We start from the raw sequence: 18834 nt of genomic DNA, 5'->3' as shown, positions 1-18834 counted from the left end.
TATGAATATCAGGTGATTAAGAACATCAGATTTTCAGCCTTATTTTTAAGTACTGTTATTAGATATGTACACTACAGAATAAATTTCAGGCACCCAAAATGCATTGTGATGCATTAGTGATTTAGTGTTTCAGCACGGTGCTCAGAAGCAGATCTCCTTTCACCACTAGTTTGTCATACCCCAACTGTCTTCCCAATGATTTTCTTTCCTAGACAGGAAAACAAAGCAGGCTACAAACTAAGTAATGGTAAGGAAAACACACTTCTATCACAAACACAAAAACTTCAGGCATGCTAGTCTACTCTCTGCTACACTGATAATCACTTCCAACAGTCTTTGCCCAGACTCAGAATGCAAGTGAAGCTGCATCTTGTGATTACGTTCCCCCACCTACAATCCCTACAAAACAGCATCATCAGTCCCGAGCTAAAGGTTTGCTCTCATCACAGCATTACTGCCATCCTTCCTTTTTGGAGTCAGTTTGCTGGACTGCTTTTTACTGTACCAATAAGCTAGGAATGCAAAGCCAAGCATCCATGGTGAAGTGGTACAATTATCTTAACAATCAAGCCTTAAGTTACAAGACATCTGCCACTGTACTGTTAATTCTGCCTTTCTTTAGATGCAGACATATTTTTCTTGTATACATGTACATAAACACTTGTACTGTCTCATTCCATTTTGCTTACTGACAAACAAAAACACAAAAGCACGTCTGCATTTTATTTCCTTAATATTATATTTCTTACTAATCATTTTTATTATGGTTTGTAGCTTTTACTCTGTTATCAGCATTACTGTGCTTTTTCTTCAACAGCAAAAGAACACTGAAAAGTATATGTGCCAGTTTAAATACCAGCACTTTATTATCAGAATGCTGGGGGGAGGGGGATGCATATTCTTTAGGATGACCAACTGCTTTGGTTTCTACCTCAATGGAGATTGACCATCAAGGCAATACAGATAAGGAAAGAATACCGTCTGCAGTCTGTTGCCTGACAAGGGGTACTGGTGTAAAGAAATCTCACTACAGGCATGGTTACATAACAGTACAATCAGAAACTAGGCATGGTTACAAAACAGTACAATCAGAAACTAGGCAAGGTACTACATAAACAGGGTGCAAACTATGCACAACCACTCAGGAGAAAACAGTGGAATGCTAACATACGTACAGAAAGGTGGTTCTAAACACGTACACACAGGTTCAAGAACCAAGCAAAAAACGCTTACATGCAGGTCAGCAAAACAGACACAAGGTATTTACTAATCAAGATAGTCACTACCCAAGTATGACAGTCATGTGCATAATCATGAGAGGAACAGGTTTTCACCGCCAAGGAACTGGCATCACATCCATATAATGACAAGCAACTGGAAAGGCATCTTAAAGTGATGTAGACAAATTGGTACACAGTAATGCCATGCAGAAATGGAACTGCTGCTAAAGGTACTCACATGCATGGCCAGGATACTGCGTGGGATAAGCTCTCTGTGTTGCCGAACACTGAAATGCCACGTCTTTATCCTCATCATGTCATCAAACATGAACTCCAAATACAACCTTCCTTCCACACACACCTAAGAAGAGAGAACTCCAGATAAAATGAACTGTCTTAAAATATTCAGTATAATTTTCAATCCAGTTTAAAGGATAAAATTAATGCACAATTTAAAGTAGCTCATAAATGCACTCTTTTTAGACAAATTGATGCATTTTAATTTTATGAATGCTTTCTTAATAAAGTAAACCACACCTCAGTGTTCCTGCAAATTAATCACTGAAAACTAAAGATTGTTTTTAAATAGTGACTTAAAAACAATGCTTTTCTGTTATCACTAAAAGCACAGTCATGTATATGCCCTACCTGCATTTCCAGTTTGCACACACAACCACAGTCCTCAAAGATACTATAGTGAAAGCATGACAATGCAAAATCATGTAAACCACTTAAATCATCACCACAAGTTCTACCCAAGCCATAGCAAAGTTTTGCATGTTCAAAAAACAGTGACAAGTCAGAGCTTCCACTGGAGTTAAGATATTTCCTCAGCAGTTTCCCTACAGTGAACACTTAAGATGTTCCTTCTGTGTGGATAAGCGCAAGACTGCTGACCAGTATTAAAAGCAATTCATGCGTCGCGTCAGAATGGTATGTTTTATTTACTTTTAAATTAAAACTGACTTTACTCTGGAGCACCTGTTATAAGATAGTATGGCACAATCTCAACACAGGTTGAGAACTGGCAATGGTTAAGGTGTTTACATCAAACACAATGTAGAGAGAGTTTGACTTTTTCTTTTGGTCACTGACTGACAAACTAACTGCCTATCATTTCCCTATGAATCTAGTCTCAGTTAAATGGAGTTGATCAGAGTTTGATGACTTTAGCTAGCTATCTGGAGAGTATCTGAACTGAAATCCAAGGCAACAACTGAAAAAAGTATTGTTAAAGCCTGTATTGCACTTTAACTATCTATTTGAATTGTTCCTTCATTTTTGCTGATTGTGTCTGCATATTTTTCTGCACTTTGAAATTCTGTACTACTGCCTTATATAACATAGGCTAGATTCAGACTTGCTGAATACAGACTTGTTTGGCATCACTGTGCTCTAAACCAACCATCTTACATTAAGAGGGCCTCCCCTGCACCCTTGCAGCAGAAATGTGTAGTTCAGGTTCCAAATGAGTTGTATTTAAGCCTCGTGTTTCAGCATAGCTGCGCATCGCACAGCGGGGGTTAGCACTGCCCTGTATAGACGCAAACACCTGGAAACTTAAATTTTCCCTATATGTCTGTCAGTAAAACCCTCCCAAGTCCCCTACTGCTCTGCAGGCAACTCAACTGCACATTGAGCAGCATTGCCACAGCTCCTCACCCTACACCATCAACAGAATAAGCCCCTCTGTTATTCCTACATCATAAACTGATTCAACTTACCCACTCCCCAAAAGTACTACGGTATAAACCTAACATTACGGAAGGTCAATCTCCCATTTCTCTGGCCAACCTGACTGACTTGGACATCCTGAGGCAATGTAGTAATTGCCTCGTATCCTGACAATCAGTCCTGAAAAAAAAATACCATATGTGAGAAATGTAATTACACTATCAATTTGGAAACAATCTTCTCACATAACATAAACAAGACCTCAAACAGGTTGTCCGCTCACTCACTTTACTTCTTACGCAAGTTCAGAATGACACAGACCCACATATGCGGAGGTACTCACTAGAAGACTACCAAAAGATGAGAGACCTCCCAAGCCCAAACTATATGCACACATCCACACCTCAACATGTATAGGAAATCACTGTACATTCCAATACACATCAATGACTCACCAAATAAGCCCCTAAGACAAAATACCTCAAAACCTAATGTCTTGGTCATAGGAGACTCCATAGTGAGAGACAGATGTCTCCCTCACCAGGTTGGAAAAGGAAAAGGTCACAGTCAGCTGTTTATCAGGTGTCAGGATCCGTCAGATCATGCATGCACTCAGGTCACTCAACAAGTACCATTAGGACTCTCATAGTCCATGTTGGGGTGAATGACTTGAGATGTACCTCCCTTGACAATATGAAGAGAGACATGACTGAACTCAGACTATTTGTCTTAAGCAGGTATGACCCTAGCCCTAAAGCAACATTCTACCTTCACCCAAGATGATGTCACAATATAAACAAAAAATGACGGACTTCAAGAATTGGCTTAGGTTCAGTTATCATTCTAGAGGGAACCAGTATTTATCAGTCTGAGAAGGCATGGTGGACAGGTCACTCTGCCTTGCCAGAACTGGTCTGCACCTGTCTCCCCCAGGGTTTTGGATACTGGCTAAGGTGCTTGCTTCCCCCACAGTGCCTTCTTTAGGAAATGTCAAAAACGACATTTCTGAGATAGCAAAGACCACTCAAGACAAACTCAATGTCCTACTGCTTAATTCTAGGAGTCTAAACATGAAACTGCCCTCCCTGGAAGCACTCCTTGCACTGGAAGATGCTGATGTCTGTGCAGTCACTGAAACATGGTTCAAGTCCGCAGAGAGCACCGCACCAGTTCAATGCTACAATGCCTTCTACATGTTCAGACCCCAGAATGAGCATGAAAGAAACAAAGGTGGATGTGCATTCATCTTCATTAAAGCCAAGTACACCTCCAGAATGTCAAACAGTACAAATCCCTCAAACTACTCCATGCCCAATTAACTACAGGCAAAACATCCTACCACATTCACATCACTGCTAGCCATAGGTCCCCCCTTCATAAGCCAAGAAAAGCACAATGCCTACCTGGACTTACTGGAGTTACTCACCATACAGCCCAACACCTTAGTCATGGGAGACTTCAATAATCCCTCCATTGACTGGGTAATGTAAATGAGCACAAACATGCTCACCCAGAGGTTCCTGGACTTTGTCACTGCAAATGCTCTGGAACAGATAGTCTGCACCCCCACAGGGGGCTCTAATGTCCTTCACACAGTACTCACCAACATGGGTGGTCACTGCACTGGCCCCCTGCATGAAGCCCACCCTGGTAAATTTGGACCATAAATCAGTCTCATTCAAAGTAACTACTGGATCCCACACCCCCAGAGGAACAAAAAAAAAAATTAAGGAACTTCTCCAAAGCAAACTACAGCCTACTAAGTGATGGTATAAAAAGTTTTATACACCCTGCAATCACATGCAATAATGACTCCAGTGCAGAGATGTATACAAAGGCCCTGTATAATCATCTTAACTGTATAGACTACTGTACCTGACCAGATTAAAACCTGGCCCTCCCGAAAAAAACAAGCCACCTTGGTGGACATTAGCATAAAGAGATTGTATAAAAAAAGGAAGAAACTGATATCCAAGAACAACATGCAACTGCCTCTACACAGGAAGAATTCTCTCCACAGATTACAAAACTTCTGATTTGCTAGTTCAAAGTCCTCTAAAGCTAATTATGAAGCTAAAATAGCATCCCTAGCCAAGGACAATCATAAGCCATTCTTTAACTATGTCTGAAATCTAAAAGGGAGTGCCCAGCTATGTGCCGAATTGGTAGTAGATGGTACCACTCACACTGTACCAGAAGAAATTGCCAACCTGCTAGCGGACAGATTTGGTGCAAACTTCACCCCCCCATCCCCACCATACATACCCCAAAGCATACCTGACACCAGTTCTCTACCTAGTATCTCTACAGATTAAGTCATATCTGTGCTCCCCAAGTCATATACATGGCCTCAGTGAGACCAGATAACATCCCAGGTTGCTTACTAAGCAATCTAAAACAGGACCTAGCTGACCCACTTGCTGTTCTCTAACCATAGTCTGACAACTGGCTTTGTACCAGCAGAATGGAGATTAGCAAAAGTAATCCCCTTGCATAAACGGAGGCCATCAACTGACCCTGGGAAGTATAGACCCATAAGTCTAACCAGCCTGATTTAAAAGGACATGGAAAGGGTCATCATGGACCTTATAAACAAGGACACAGGCACCCTTCAAACTCTATATCCAACCCAGTTTGGCTTTGTTAAGGGTATATTGTGCTTACTGAACCTGGTAGACTTATTTGAGAAAGTCATTAAAGCCTTGGATGAAGGTACCACCTATATGGACCTAGCCAAAGCCTTTGACAATCCCCCACTCGGGTATTATTGAAAAACTTTCTCAGGTAGATGTTAACCCTTACATCACTAGAATGGTAGCTAATTGGCTCACCCTCAAAACACAGTGTCAAAATTGGCAACTCCACCTCTACCAGTAGACCAGTCACCAGTTGCATACCGCAAGGATCTGTATTGGGCCCTTTACTATTTGGAATCTATTTTTTGGTAGTCCAGGCTAAAGTAGGTGGCCTTTGGCTTACTAAGTTCGCGGATTGTCAACTAAGCACAAATCACTGAGTCCCCAACAACGTTAACATATTACAGGAGGGACTAACACAAACAAATGATTTGTGACTAAATCACAGTCTAAATCCCAATGCAAAAAGTGCACTATTATCCCATTTGGCAAAGCAGACTTCCCCACTAATTACAATATTGACAGCACCCCTCTAAGTTCAAACCCAGTGGTGCAAGATTTGGGAACACAAGTCAACAGTAATCTGAACTCTGACCACAAGGTTTCCACAGTGGTAAGGAATGCCTAACACGTTGCTCATCTCATAAGTAAAGGCATTGCATCCAGGTCTAAGGGGTGTTATAACCCCACTTTACTCAACCCTAATCAGACCATTAAAAGAACAGAAAGCTCCCTTCTTCATCTATCTTACCAGGCTCCTGCAGCAACTGGACAGACTCACTAAGAAGATACAGAGCCTCCAAACCATGACCTCCGTGGATAGACTGAAAGCCCTGTCACTGTCATCATACAGCCTGACAGGTGACTTGTGCCTGGCCTATAGGGCATTCTCTGACCTCGACCTGATGGAAATACCGTACATTTGCAAATCAAATGGCCCGAGAGTCACTCGCTCTAGGGATCTCAACCTTCCCAGTGACATTAGCAGAACATGCTGGAGAGATGGGTATGTCTCCCAGAGACTGCTGCTGCTCTGGAATAAACTTCCAATTCATGTGAAGCAGAGCTCCTCAATGTTCATATTCAATCGCAACCTGGACAAATGGATGGATGACCACAAGTTCACTCCAGTGTGGCACCCATGCCCCTCATGGACAGAGGTAGTTGGTGCTGATCTGTAAAGTATGTCCACCTAACCAAAGCCTACGGGTGCAACCCGGGAATAACATGGCTAGGCTTACAAAGGGCTCTAGGGACGCTAGCCATGTAACCTTCTATGAACCTATAAATTACACAAGGCTAAGGGTCAAAACAGACTGTTAACTTGCCAAATTCAGGTCTGTCAATAACAAGTTGCAATACAAAGGTTGTTTTTCAGTGCATGCCCAAAAGACGACTATTATTTTTTCCATTGCCACCAATATTTTATTTTTATTTATTTATTTTTTAAACTTAAGAGCGTGTGAGACAACAGAGACTTCAAATAACTGGCACCTACTCTTACATAACTGTTTGAAGGCCTTTTACAGACCACAGTATACTACTCAAGAAATGCCTCCAAACACAGCTACAACAATCTGCAATTAAACAATATAAAAATAAATGAACACTCAAATGATTCAAAAATGACAAGGATGAATGGGCAGGAAATAACCCATTATTATAACATGTTGTAAAACAAATACTGGATGCGGTTTAGACCTAAATATCCATTTCTACTGAAAGGGCTGTTACAATCTATGCAGATCTTCTTACTTGTACATAAACCTATAAAACGACCTGCAGACTGCTACCAGCATGGGAGACTGTGAACATTACATGAGGGTTATTAAGTATCGTTCAAAAACCAGAATCACAGATTTCATCAGCCCAAGTAAGAAGTCCAGTGTCTTAGCCTAACTCAAAATGTATGCACTACTGCAGTGATCACAGTACAATGAGGAATAGCATGGTTAGTTGCTCCCTGTCAAGAGTCCATCTCTTAACTCGAACTATTACAAGGAACTGGCAATAGGACTCATGTTGAAAATGCTTCAGTTTCAAAAATCCCTGAAAAATAACAGGTGCAAAGCATGAAATGCTCAAAGGTTACTTGTTAAAAGTTGACGTGTCAACCATTAAGTGCACTCAAAACTACCATCCCAAGGAAAGAATAAGATGGACTTGGACCCATTGCAACTTTTTTAGGTTCACCTAAATGTCATTGAACTAAAGTCCAACAAATCACAAAACATCTGTCATACAATTCAAATGACAAGCAGTGTTTTACCAGTTTTAACATGAATAACAAATTTACTTTAGGAAACACAGAATGGAAAGAAGTCCATTCCACACTGTCTTTATATACTTTTCTGTAATTTGCAAGTGGATGACCTCTGTACACCATCTAAAAATATGGCTTGTGTAAGGAATTTACCATAACAGCAAATGCTGAGAGTAGAGGGATTACTAATACAAAACTGAAAAACTAGAGAATACACCAACAAACGAAAAACAGCCTTCCAATGGAACAAGGACATGGACACCAAAAGTTGGCGCTTTCATCCCCTTTAATTTACATGAACTTCTTCAGAAAAACTCTTACCACACTCACCCAAGCTGTATAAACAACATACAAATGAACACATGATTATTATAAGCCAATGAATGTTCAGAATTTACATTACTAATAAATATTCATAGATGAAATAAAAAACACAATTACTACAATATATTTTTGACTAAAATATTTTCTAAAACATTCAATAAACTAAAATAAACTAAAATAATCAAAATCTACGCTATAAATGTTATTTCAGTTGTAAAAACATTTGATATTCATGGTTTCATTAATCCTGGTGCATGATCTGCTGCCTGGTGCATCTGCCAGAATGACTACTTACATTCAAGCAAAGTTTTAAAATCATTTGAAAAGTGATCATCTGAAACACTGTCAATGACAAAAAAAGAAAATTTCTTAAAATCTGAGAATGTAACAGCATGCCTGGCTAAAGCATTAGCAAGATCAGTCTTTTTAATAGCCCACTGATGTTCGTAAATTCTGAGTTTTAAACATCTAGTAGTCTTCCCAATATAAAAACTGGGACAGGAAAGGCAAGTTGCAACATATACTACTAATTCGCTACTACATGTAAAACAACCTTTGGCCCCAAAGATCTTAATCTAACAGAGGAAGAAGTACGAATAAATCTACACTGTCTGCAAATTCATAGAAGGGAATGTACCTAAAGTCTCCAAAACATTTCCCGTTTGTCCAACAGACTTTTGATGTTAATGATTTTTTTTAAAGCAAATTTGGGCTGCATACCTATTAGCTGTAATCAGCTATTTCCTAGTAAAATTTTCCAATTTTCAACAATGATGATATCTCTTAAAAAACATCTCATTCACTATTGGTAAAGGAAAGGCACAATAAAAATTATTTTCTTTTAAAACCTCAGCATTCCCTCTCATAACTGAATCCAGGCCATTTGTGTTGGCTATTAAAATAGGACAAGCCACTCCACTTCTAAGGTTGATAACCTACTGTTCAATTTTCTTGAGCCAGTTGTGATCATAACCCCTAAGCTCAAAAAAAGACCTCAATGTTACCCACTCATCCAAGAACATCTTATTATCCGATGTTAAAACAACTCAACCTAATAATCTGACCCTTAATCACCCCTTTTTTATGTGAAATGGATGTAGGCTTTCTCTATGTAAGTATTAACAAATACTGATCCTCTATAAATACTACTTACAACCCCCCCTTAAGTTGAAAATCATACATAAAGTGTAAATCCAGAAAACTGATGCTCTCACCAAAACCACTGAAACTGAATTTTAGAAAATCAGTGGTACCATTTAAATAAGAAGCAGAAGTGACAAAGCCCCCATATTCTCCCTGCCACAGAAAAAAACAAATCATCTATATAACGTCTGTATAAGATGATTTTATTGGCTGCTGGGTAATTAATCAAATATTTAGTTTCCCAACATGCCATAACTAGACTGGCAAAGGTCGGAAAGACTGTTATCTACACAGCTTGGGTGAGTGTGTTAGAGTTTTTCTGAAGAGGTTCATGTAAATTCAAGTGGACAAAAGCGTTTTGGTGTCCATGTCCTTGTTCCATTGGAAGCCTGTTTTTCGTTTGTTAGATTACTAACACAGTCATATTCCAAACACAGGGATATCAGTTGTCGTCTAGCCAGAATTGTAAACTTTTTACAGATTGGAAGTTTAGCCCTTCTGTTACAACCTATCTTCTGTGAAGGCAGATGAAAAAAACATTCCATTCTCAGCGAGTTATTAAGAAAGCACTGTTTAAAGTATTAGCATTAAGGCAAGCTTCATAGTCAGGCATGTCTTCTAATGACAGTGCCTGATGTTGCAGCCTTCTAACAGGCATTCACTACACTGCTGTCAAGTTTAATAATGCCTGACCGTCCTTACCTGTAGTCAGCGCAAGCCTAGTGTTTTTTTTTTGTTTTTTGTTTTTGCTAATGCTGTATCTTGAATTTAAGACATTTCTTCAATATGCTTCAAAATGGCCCCTAGTACTGCAGCGTCTGGTAGGTAACAGCTATTACAGCCAGACGTATAAACATATTTTTACCAAAGCTGTCTACAACTCTGCTTTCAGTATCACATTGACCTTTGGGAATTCCATGTCCCCAGTTTCCATTCCAAACCATGTTTAAAGCAGGTGTCAGTCTGGACTTGTTGGCAGTATCTAAAAGACGAAAGCAGGATCAGCCACTAGATTCCTGCAAAAGGTCACATCAATACTGCAATATATATAATCCGAAGGGCTTACTGGGAGCTACAGTTTTGCAAGCCTGGCTCAAGAGACACATTTTCAAAAAAAAAAAGAAGTTATGTACTCACCATAACGTTCCATCTGAGTAGGTACTTCATTTGTCTGCAACATGTGGGTATCGGATCAGACTTTGGATCCGAGCCGGCAGCTTTCCAAGCTACAAGATCCGAGCTCCTAGCTCCTCCCCCCTACCCATAGTCTCCTGCTACATGCTGTATTACCTCAGATCGATTTTTGCCCCATCACACAACTCATAACCACGACAGAGGAATACACCAGATCTAACTTCCTGACAAGAGAATTTCAGGTGACCAGAGATCCCGACAAAGGTTCAGGGGATGGCAGGGGGGGTCGGTTGCAGACAAATGAAGTACCTACTCAGATGGAATGTTATGGTGAGTACATAACTTTTTTTATCTGAAGCAGTTACTTCATTTGCTCTGCAACCTGTGGGACAGAGTCCCCAGCTACCTAGGAACAAACCTGGGTGGCCTTTACGGAAGGATATTCCAAAGCACCGCGGAGCCAAAGGAAGCCCTACCTCTCAAAATAATACCTAGTTTATAATGAGAAATGAACGTATGAGAAGAGGACCAGGTAGCTGCTGAACATATGTCATCCAAGGGAACCCTGGACCAAAAGGCTGCTGAGGTGGCCATAGACCTTGTAGAATGAGCGTGAATTAAAATAGGAGCTGGTTTGCCTGAAGATATATACCCGTGAACTATGCACTGACAAATCCAATTTGCTATGGTCACTTTGGAAATGGCTCTACCCATGGCTGATTTTGCAAAGGACACAAACAACTGGTCCGACTTGCGAAAATCCTTAGTCCTGTGCAAGTAAAAACGCAGTTGTCTGTGTACATCCAGTTTATGCAATTTGTATTCCCCTCTATTCTGAAAATTTGGGAAGAACACAGGTAAATTTATTGATTGACTGATATTTGACTCTGAAGCCACCTTAGGTAAGAAAGACGGGTTAGTCCTGAGGGACACTCTATCCTTGTGAAAAATGAGGTAAGGGGGTTTCATACACAGTGCTTGAAGTTCTGAAACCCTCTTGGCTGAAGTAATAGCCACCAAAAAGGCCGTTTTCCAAGACAAGAATTTTAACGTAACTGAGGCCGCAAGCTCAAAGGGTGGACTTGTCAGGGCTTGTAAGACTAAAGTCAAATCCCATGGGGGTACCACAGCTTTCACAGGCGGCTTCAAAAGAAAGATGCCCCGCAAGAAAGTTTTGCATAATTTTGTAGATGCCAAGGACCCTAAGCCATCTCCCACATGAAAATGGGAGATGGCTGCTAACTGCACCTTAACCGTAGAAGCACTTGCTCCCTGCCGAAAAATCAGCAACAGGAAGTCCAGGATAGTCGGAATAGGAACTGTAAATGGATCCAGGCCCTTGTCTTTAGCCCAGATGGAGAAACATTTCCATTTACTATTGAAAATTTTCCTGGTAGCCAGCTTATGAGAGATGAGATACTGGGAGTCCTAGCCATCAGTGGAACTGGATCAACCAAGCCGCAAGCTTGAGGTTCGCCAGGTTCGGGGTTTGGTATCCTGCAGGATGCGAGATCAGGTCTGGAATGCGATCCAGTATCCATGGAGGAGTCACACTGCGAGACCACAGATAAGGAAACCAGATCTGGCGAGGCCAGAATGGGGCTATGAGGATAACACTGCTCCCCAACCGACAGGCTTTCTGTATGAACTTTATCATAAGCGGGAGGGGGGATAAGCATAAAGAAGACTGGGAGGCCAAGCATGAACTAGAGCGTCTCTGGGATTTTCCCCTTCGGGGGGGAAGTATTGTGAAGTACTCGCTGCATTTTGTGTTTAATGGAGAAGCAAAAAGATCGCAGCGAGGCCAACCCCATTTGCGGAAGATCTGCTTCGCAACAGATGGATTGAGAGACCACTCGTACGGAGTGAGAATTACTCGACTCAGTTTGTCCGCTAATATGTTGGACCGTCCCGGAATGTGCGTTGCTACCAGAAACCAGTTGGTGAATATCGCCCATTCCCAAACTCTCATAGCCTCTCGACAAAGGGGGTAAGACCTGGTTCCTCCCTGTTTGTTTATGTACCAGACTACTGACATGCTGTCCGTCTGGATTGCAATAGTCCCCAGAGGGAGAAGGTCGTGGAGAGCTTGCAACACTAGGACACTTGTATGCAAAGCGGTCTCTAGGGAAGTCCACGTGCCTTGGACAGTTCTGCCCGAACAATGCCCTCCCCACCCGAGACGAGAAGCATCCGAGGTCAACGTGGCTTGGGGCAGGGGAATCACAAAGGGTCTCCCTTCCCTCAGTTCTCACACGTGGAGCCACCAAAGAAGGGAGTCCTTGCAAACTCTGCTCAGTGGTATCGGAGTGTTCAACGGGTGGAGTAATAGCGACCACTGAACTTGAAGGGTCCACTGCAATACCCTCATCCGTAGATGTGCATGAAGGGAGAGACCGATCGCCGCTGCCATAGACCCTAGTGCCCTCAGGACTAACTCCGCCGCTGGAGCAGGACTCTGAAGAAGGGCTAGTACCTGAAACGACAAGCTGCTCAGCCTGTCTGAAGTTAGAGTAGCTCGAGAGATACGGGTATCCAACCTGGCTCCTATGAACTCCAGGACCTGAACGGGGCAAAGAAAAGATTTCTGTAGATTCACTGAGATGCCTAAGCTCTGGGCAAGAGTCAGAGCGTAATCTCTTGCCATGCAGAGCTGATGCCTGTTGGCGGCAGTAAGGAGCCAGTCTAGGTACGGGAAGACCTGAATGCCCTGAAGTCTCAGGTGGGCTGCAACCACTGCCATGACTTTGGTGAAAACCCTGGGGGCTGAGGTGAGGCCGAATGGAAGAACCCTGAACTGATAATGACTGGCTCCCAGCCGGAAGCGGAGAAACCTTCTGGATCGTCTGTCCATCAATATGTGGTAGTATGCATCCTTGAGGTCTATAGAGCACATCCAATCGTTCTCCCGCAGAAAGGGGAGAATTGATTGGAGTGTGACCATCCAGAATTTTTTCTTGGGAACGAACAGGTTCAGAGCGGAAAGGTCTAGAATGCGTCTTAGGTCCCCCGTCTTCTTTGGCACCAAAAAGAACCTGGAGTAATAACACAATCTGGACTGGTCTGGGGGGACGGGCTGGATGGCTCTTTGTTCTAGCAACTTCGACACTTATCCGTCAAGCGCCCCCCCCCCCCCCAACTGCCTCCAGAGAGGGACAGCCGGGTAAGCCCTCAGGGCTGCTGCGCGGGTCTGTCCAAGAAAGGTTCTCTGGACCCGAAGTTACGCGGTCCCCTTCTGCCTCTGGGCCAGTGCCCACCTTGTCCTCCTCTGCCTCTAGAGGATGAGGAGTCCGAAGCTGGATGGGACTGCTGAGACTTGCGGAACCACAGCTTCTTTTGTCCCCTCTGATTCCTTGAAAAGGATCGCTGGGGATTAGAGAAGTGGACTCAGACGGCAGACAGCGTCTTCCCATCCTTCTCGCTTTGGACCAGCGTTTCGCGAACGGTCTTGCAGAAAAGCTAAGACCTGTCAAAGGGCGCATTCACGAAGGACGCCTTGAAGGGATTCGCGAAATTGCAAAGAAGGAGCCAGGCGTGACGCCGCAAGATGACCCCGGCTCCGCTGGCCCTAGCAGCTCCCACCGTAGCAAGGGAGAGCAGCCACATGGACATGTTAGATATGGATTTTAGAGTGGCCATACGAGTCGAAAAAACATTCTTGTCCTCGACCGACATGGACTCCGGGGGGGCTGCAGCGTATTCCTTAATCAAGTCTCGCTGTAGCCTAATGTATGTGCCATATAGCTCAGCGCCCTTATCGAGAAGGTCGCTGAAGCAAACATCCGCTTCCCAATACGGTCCAGCGCTCGAGATTCCTTATCCGGCAGGTGAACCGAAGAACTCTCCTGTGCGAGTTCTCTCTTGGTGGCAGCCACCACCAACATGGCATAAATAGGAGATCCCTTGGCCCAAGACTATCTATCCATTGGGGGGCTAAGGACCTTGTCGGGTCACCTCGGGATTGGCTCCACGGTGTCGGGCTCCTTCCACACCCTGGTAGTAATTAAGTCTACCAGGGGGTCAGCCGGAGGAGACCCCCAGGAGGTAGACAGGCCTGCCTCAAATGCCTACAGGAACAAGGATTAATTCAAGGAAGGTTTTTGGGCAGACCACCCCCCTCTAATACGCAACATTTCCATGATGTCTCCGACGGAGACATCTTCGGGGGGGGGTGACCTTGTGGAACCTTCCCCTTCATCTAAATCCGTGTCGGTGGTGACTGACTCAGGGGAGTCCAGGTGCCTCCTTTTACACCTACGTTTACGAGAGACCTCCTCGGTGGGACTGTCCGAAGATGGCTTGTCAACGGGTTCTTGTTCCTCCAAGGGAACCAGCTGGAGGGCTTGAGCAGGCTGTCCCAATGGTCGGCTGATGGAGGATAGACCCACATGCAGCTGGGCTACGGGAGGAACCAAAGCCCGAACCGGGGACCTCGACAGTACCCTCTCCACTACCTCAAAAGCCAGAGTAGTACTACTCTCGCCAGACTCCGAAAGTAATCTCCTCGGCTCACAGGTAGGGATCGGGGTTGGGGCCGATGCAGTCGGAGCCGAGAGAGGGGTATGCTCCGAACCCAGCGGCGCCAATGACACACCAACTCCCACGGATCTGACGCTCAGCCCTCGGCCCCGAAAACTCGGATCTGACACGCTCGAGGGCACAGTCGCCGAAGAGACCGGAGCTATCGGCGCCGACGAATCCCCGGCTCCGAAAGGGCCAGGATCAGATGACTCCGAGACCCGAAAACATGTCAGAGAAGGAGTGATCGGAGCAAAAATGGGGGCCGCACTCCCCCCAGAGGGGGGGGGGGCAAGAGCACCCCCCATCTGCATTTGGGTCTGTATGAATCGACGCATCATCCGATCCATGTCCGTGTCGGTGAGGCTTCTGGTCGACCTAGAAGTTGTCGAGGCGGGCCAGGAGGGCCGCCTCGACGACCTCGAGGGAGGCCGATACTCCTCCTCTGGCTCCGGTGAAAAACATGGCGAACGGCGCCGAGAGGGGGAGGATCCGGAGACCCTCGAGGGAGACCTAGCCAGCTTAGATGGCGGGGCTGAGGGTTGAGTCTCAGCCCGCCTTTTCTGGGACTTGTGCCCTCCCTTGTCCTTGTGCCTCTTCTCTTTGGAGGAAGAGGCACCAGAGTCCCCAGAGCTCAAACCCAAAGAGGGCAGTTGAGTCCCTGGTTGAGCAGGGGGTGCAGAAGGCACCGGGGCTGCCGAGGCAGCCTGAGCCTGACCGGGAGAGGAAGAAGAAGCCGATTCCTGGGGAAGCAAGCCCGCCAGGATCAGCTTATTCTTCCTGTCCCTAACTGCCCGGGGGTTAAAGGCCACACATACTGGGCAGGCCGTAGATAAATGGGCCACCCCCAGGCATAAAACACACTGAGTGTGGCCATCAGCCAGAGAAAGTTTATGGCCACACTCAGTACACTTTGAAAAAAAGGCTTTGGGCCCTTCAGCCATTTTGACTAACACTCACACACGCACACCCTAACACCAAGGGGGGAGGGGTGTCACACAGAAAAACACTAACTCTTAACCCCCCCCCCCCCGAGTATCTAAACTACGACTAAAAAACCCAGGGATACTACTCACACGTACACTAAAAAATACAATCTTCCCAGTTGAGAAAAAAGTTTAAGAAAGGTAACGATCTCACCAAAAGCCAAGGAGCTCTTCAAAGGTAGCTGCTTCAGCCGCGGCAAAAAACGATCTGGAGTAATACAGCATGTAGCAGGGGACTATGGGTGGGGGGAGGAGCTAGGAGCTCGGATCTTGTAGCTTGGAAAGCTACCGGCTCGGATCCGAGGCCGGATCCGATACTCACAGGTTGCAGAGCAAATGAAGTAACTACTTCAGATCATCTAATTTGAAGTATCTCCTCTATGCAACAGTCCACTCCTTAACCACCCAACCAAAATGCCTCATCTTAGTATTCCCAGTTTCCTCAAACTGCACATTTTCTGGAAGACATCTTCTTCACCTGGTTCACACCCCATAAGGGACTGGATCTGATCTGAGTAAGCAAAGTCCTCTCTTTCTAGCACATACCCTACAGTGAAGTTAGGATAAAATTTTTCTTTTTATTTACCCCTTGTTGACCACACTAGTGGCCTCTTTTCAGGAGTGACCCGAGATGATATTCATACCGACTAGGGGTAATTTCACCACAGCACTGGGAAACTTCCTCTATTTTGATAAAATCTGTGGGATCTTTTCTTCAGCAAATGAACCCCCAAGGTGGAGGGAAAAGTGCTAGCCACTAATACCACTGCAGTGTCTGGAGGGAAGTTAAATATTCATCCAGAAACTGTTTATAATTAAAGGACATTTTCACTGGACATGTGAAGGTCCACATGAAAGCATATGCCAATATGCAAATAGGAACAGCTGACATAGCAATAAACAGAGGAAGAGGCATCATGGTAGCACATGCAGCCGCAGGTGGAGAACCTACCGGAACTGAAGGGAATGGGAGAACAGAGAGCTAACAACCGAGACTTTACCACTAGAAGACCCGTGGAGAAATACACTCACCAACAAAGGCTGCCTGGGGAGTGATGCCTGGCTATGATGCAGAAGCAGTACCTTCAAAGACCTAACACTCAAGGGTGGAAGCCCAGAGGAATTAATATAGCAGGGGCTAAAATCACACCAAAGTCCTAGGTCTGGAATGGTACACCTGCACGAAATAGTGAAACTAATAGGGTAACTATGGCCTCATGGATCCCCATACTCTTACTCTGGATCACTTCCAGCTATTTATCTTTTCAATTTATCTGCCTATTTAGTCTATTTCTGTCTTGGATAAAGTACTGATCAATGGGATATTCAAGGAAGTCGACATAGTAGAGAAATTTCTTAGAAAGCCTTAATGTTTGGAAGTATGGATCTATTTTTATTCATGTTGCTATAAATTATCTCATCCACCAAGACTCTATGACTGTTGGTAGAGAACTTGCAGACCTCTTACACAGCATAGTATAGCTTATACAGGTGTTATGACATACTTTTCACAAATCATATATATAAAGGAGAGAGAGGTCACTGTGAAAAGATTTTGTTGGGTAAATGCCTACATGCAAAAAATGCCCTGTTTTTTACTGGAAAATTTGCTACGTTCCCACAAGATTGATGATGTTATTGTTTGTGAAACATGGTTAAAGAAGAATGACTGGAAACCAGCTCTGTCATGGTACAAATGTTTTTACTGCAACAGACATTCTAACAAAAAAATCAGGTGGAGATGTTATGATAGGGATTAAAAATCATCAGATCTGTGAATATTCCATGTTCAGTGATGACACCAATACCGCAGATTGTGTAACGTTGACAATAAAGACAACCTCGGAATATACTGTTGTGAGTGTATACACCACCAAATTCAAGTGATGATGACTTTTAGGAATTCATACATTTCTTGCATAAAACAAAGGAGAGAATAATAGTATTAGCTGGGGACTTAAAAATACTAGAAACAGACTGGAATAAGACTGGTTCAACAGTGTTAGAAATGAAATCATTTACAACACAGGTTCAGGAACAACAACTGCTTCGGACTGTAAAAAAGCCTACCAGGGAACAGAACATACAAGGCATTGTTTGTGTTCCTAATAAGACTACTGCTACTTCATTGTCAAGTTTCAATGATAGTGGGGTTATAAAGGTTATTTTTTGCAAGATAAGTCTTCCAAACTGAAATCTAAATCAATGTACAGAAGATTAATAACAGATTATTTGGAAGGAAAACAGTCACTATGTAAAACTAACTGGAGTGATGCATTCAGCAGATTAATTGCTGAAGAAATGAGGAAAGTTTTGAAAGAGAAATTGCTTGAATGCAAAAAAATGTTTAACATTAGCATCTAAATCACAAAACGTCAGGAGGATATTTATTTAACATTTGTTAACCGTGAAAGTCTGACTTGGAACAAAACCAATTTTCAGCAGAGGCCCAGGGAGAAATGCTCCAGATGCGGGTCTTTGTAACGTGGGAGGAAAAGTACAGTTTTGTACCTACCATAAATGTAGATGTCCGATAGGTATGCAATCTGCAGTCATATAACATATGGGTTGTCCTGCCTCAGGCAGCCCTTCGGTCGGCCGCATTCCAAAGTCTGGGTCTGGCCTCGGCTGATGTCGCACTTTCCCCGACGTCAGAGCGTCTGGGGTATAAAAGCATCAGCCGACGCCATCTTCCTCAGTGTTTCTTGCCCCAGATGCCCTCTAGGAAGGCTAAATTTGGAGAAATGCAACAAATTCCAAACATTTTCAAAAATATATACATATATACACAAACAAATACACCATAATAGATCCCCCAGCTAGCTAATAGAGGGGTAAACACCCTAGGAATACCACAGAGGGGAAGGAGGGAGGGTAAACCTGACTGCAGATGCATACCTATCTGACATCTACATTTATGGTAGGTACAAAACTGT

At 43.7% G+C, this 18834-nt stretch overlaps 1 protein-coding gene across 7 annotated transcripts in view; it reads right to left on the bottom strand.

The window, feature by feature from the left end:
* LDB1 (LIM domain binding 1) overlaps nucleotides 1–18834 on the bottom strand; it is a 1030118-nt gene that overhangs the window by 154591 nt on the left and 856693 nt on the right. For all 7 annotated transcript variants that reach the window (XM_044056251.1, XM_044056248.1, XM_044056250.1 and 4 more), the window contains one exon: nucleotides 1459–1581. In XM_044056251.1, the coding sequence (XP_043912186.1) occupies nucleotides 1459–1581 (123 nt within the window). The remainder of the gene's footprint in view (nucleotides 1–1458; nucleotides 1582–18834) is intronic.

The sequence above is a fragment of the Protopterus annectens genome, chromosome 14.part0 (genome assembly GCF_019279795.1).
Source record: "Protopterus annectens isolate FY-2018-M chromosome 14.part0, PAN1.0, whole genome shotgun sequence".
Classification (NCBI taxonomy): Eukaryota; Metazoa; Chordata; order Ceratodontiformes; family Protopteridae; genus Protopterus; species Protopterus annectens.
Note: the sequence above shows the minus strand (reverse complement) of the source record. Positions and strands in the feature narration are given on the sequence as shown.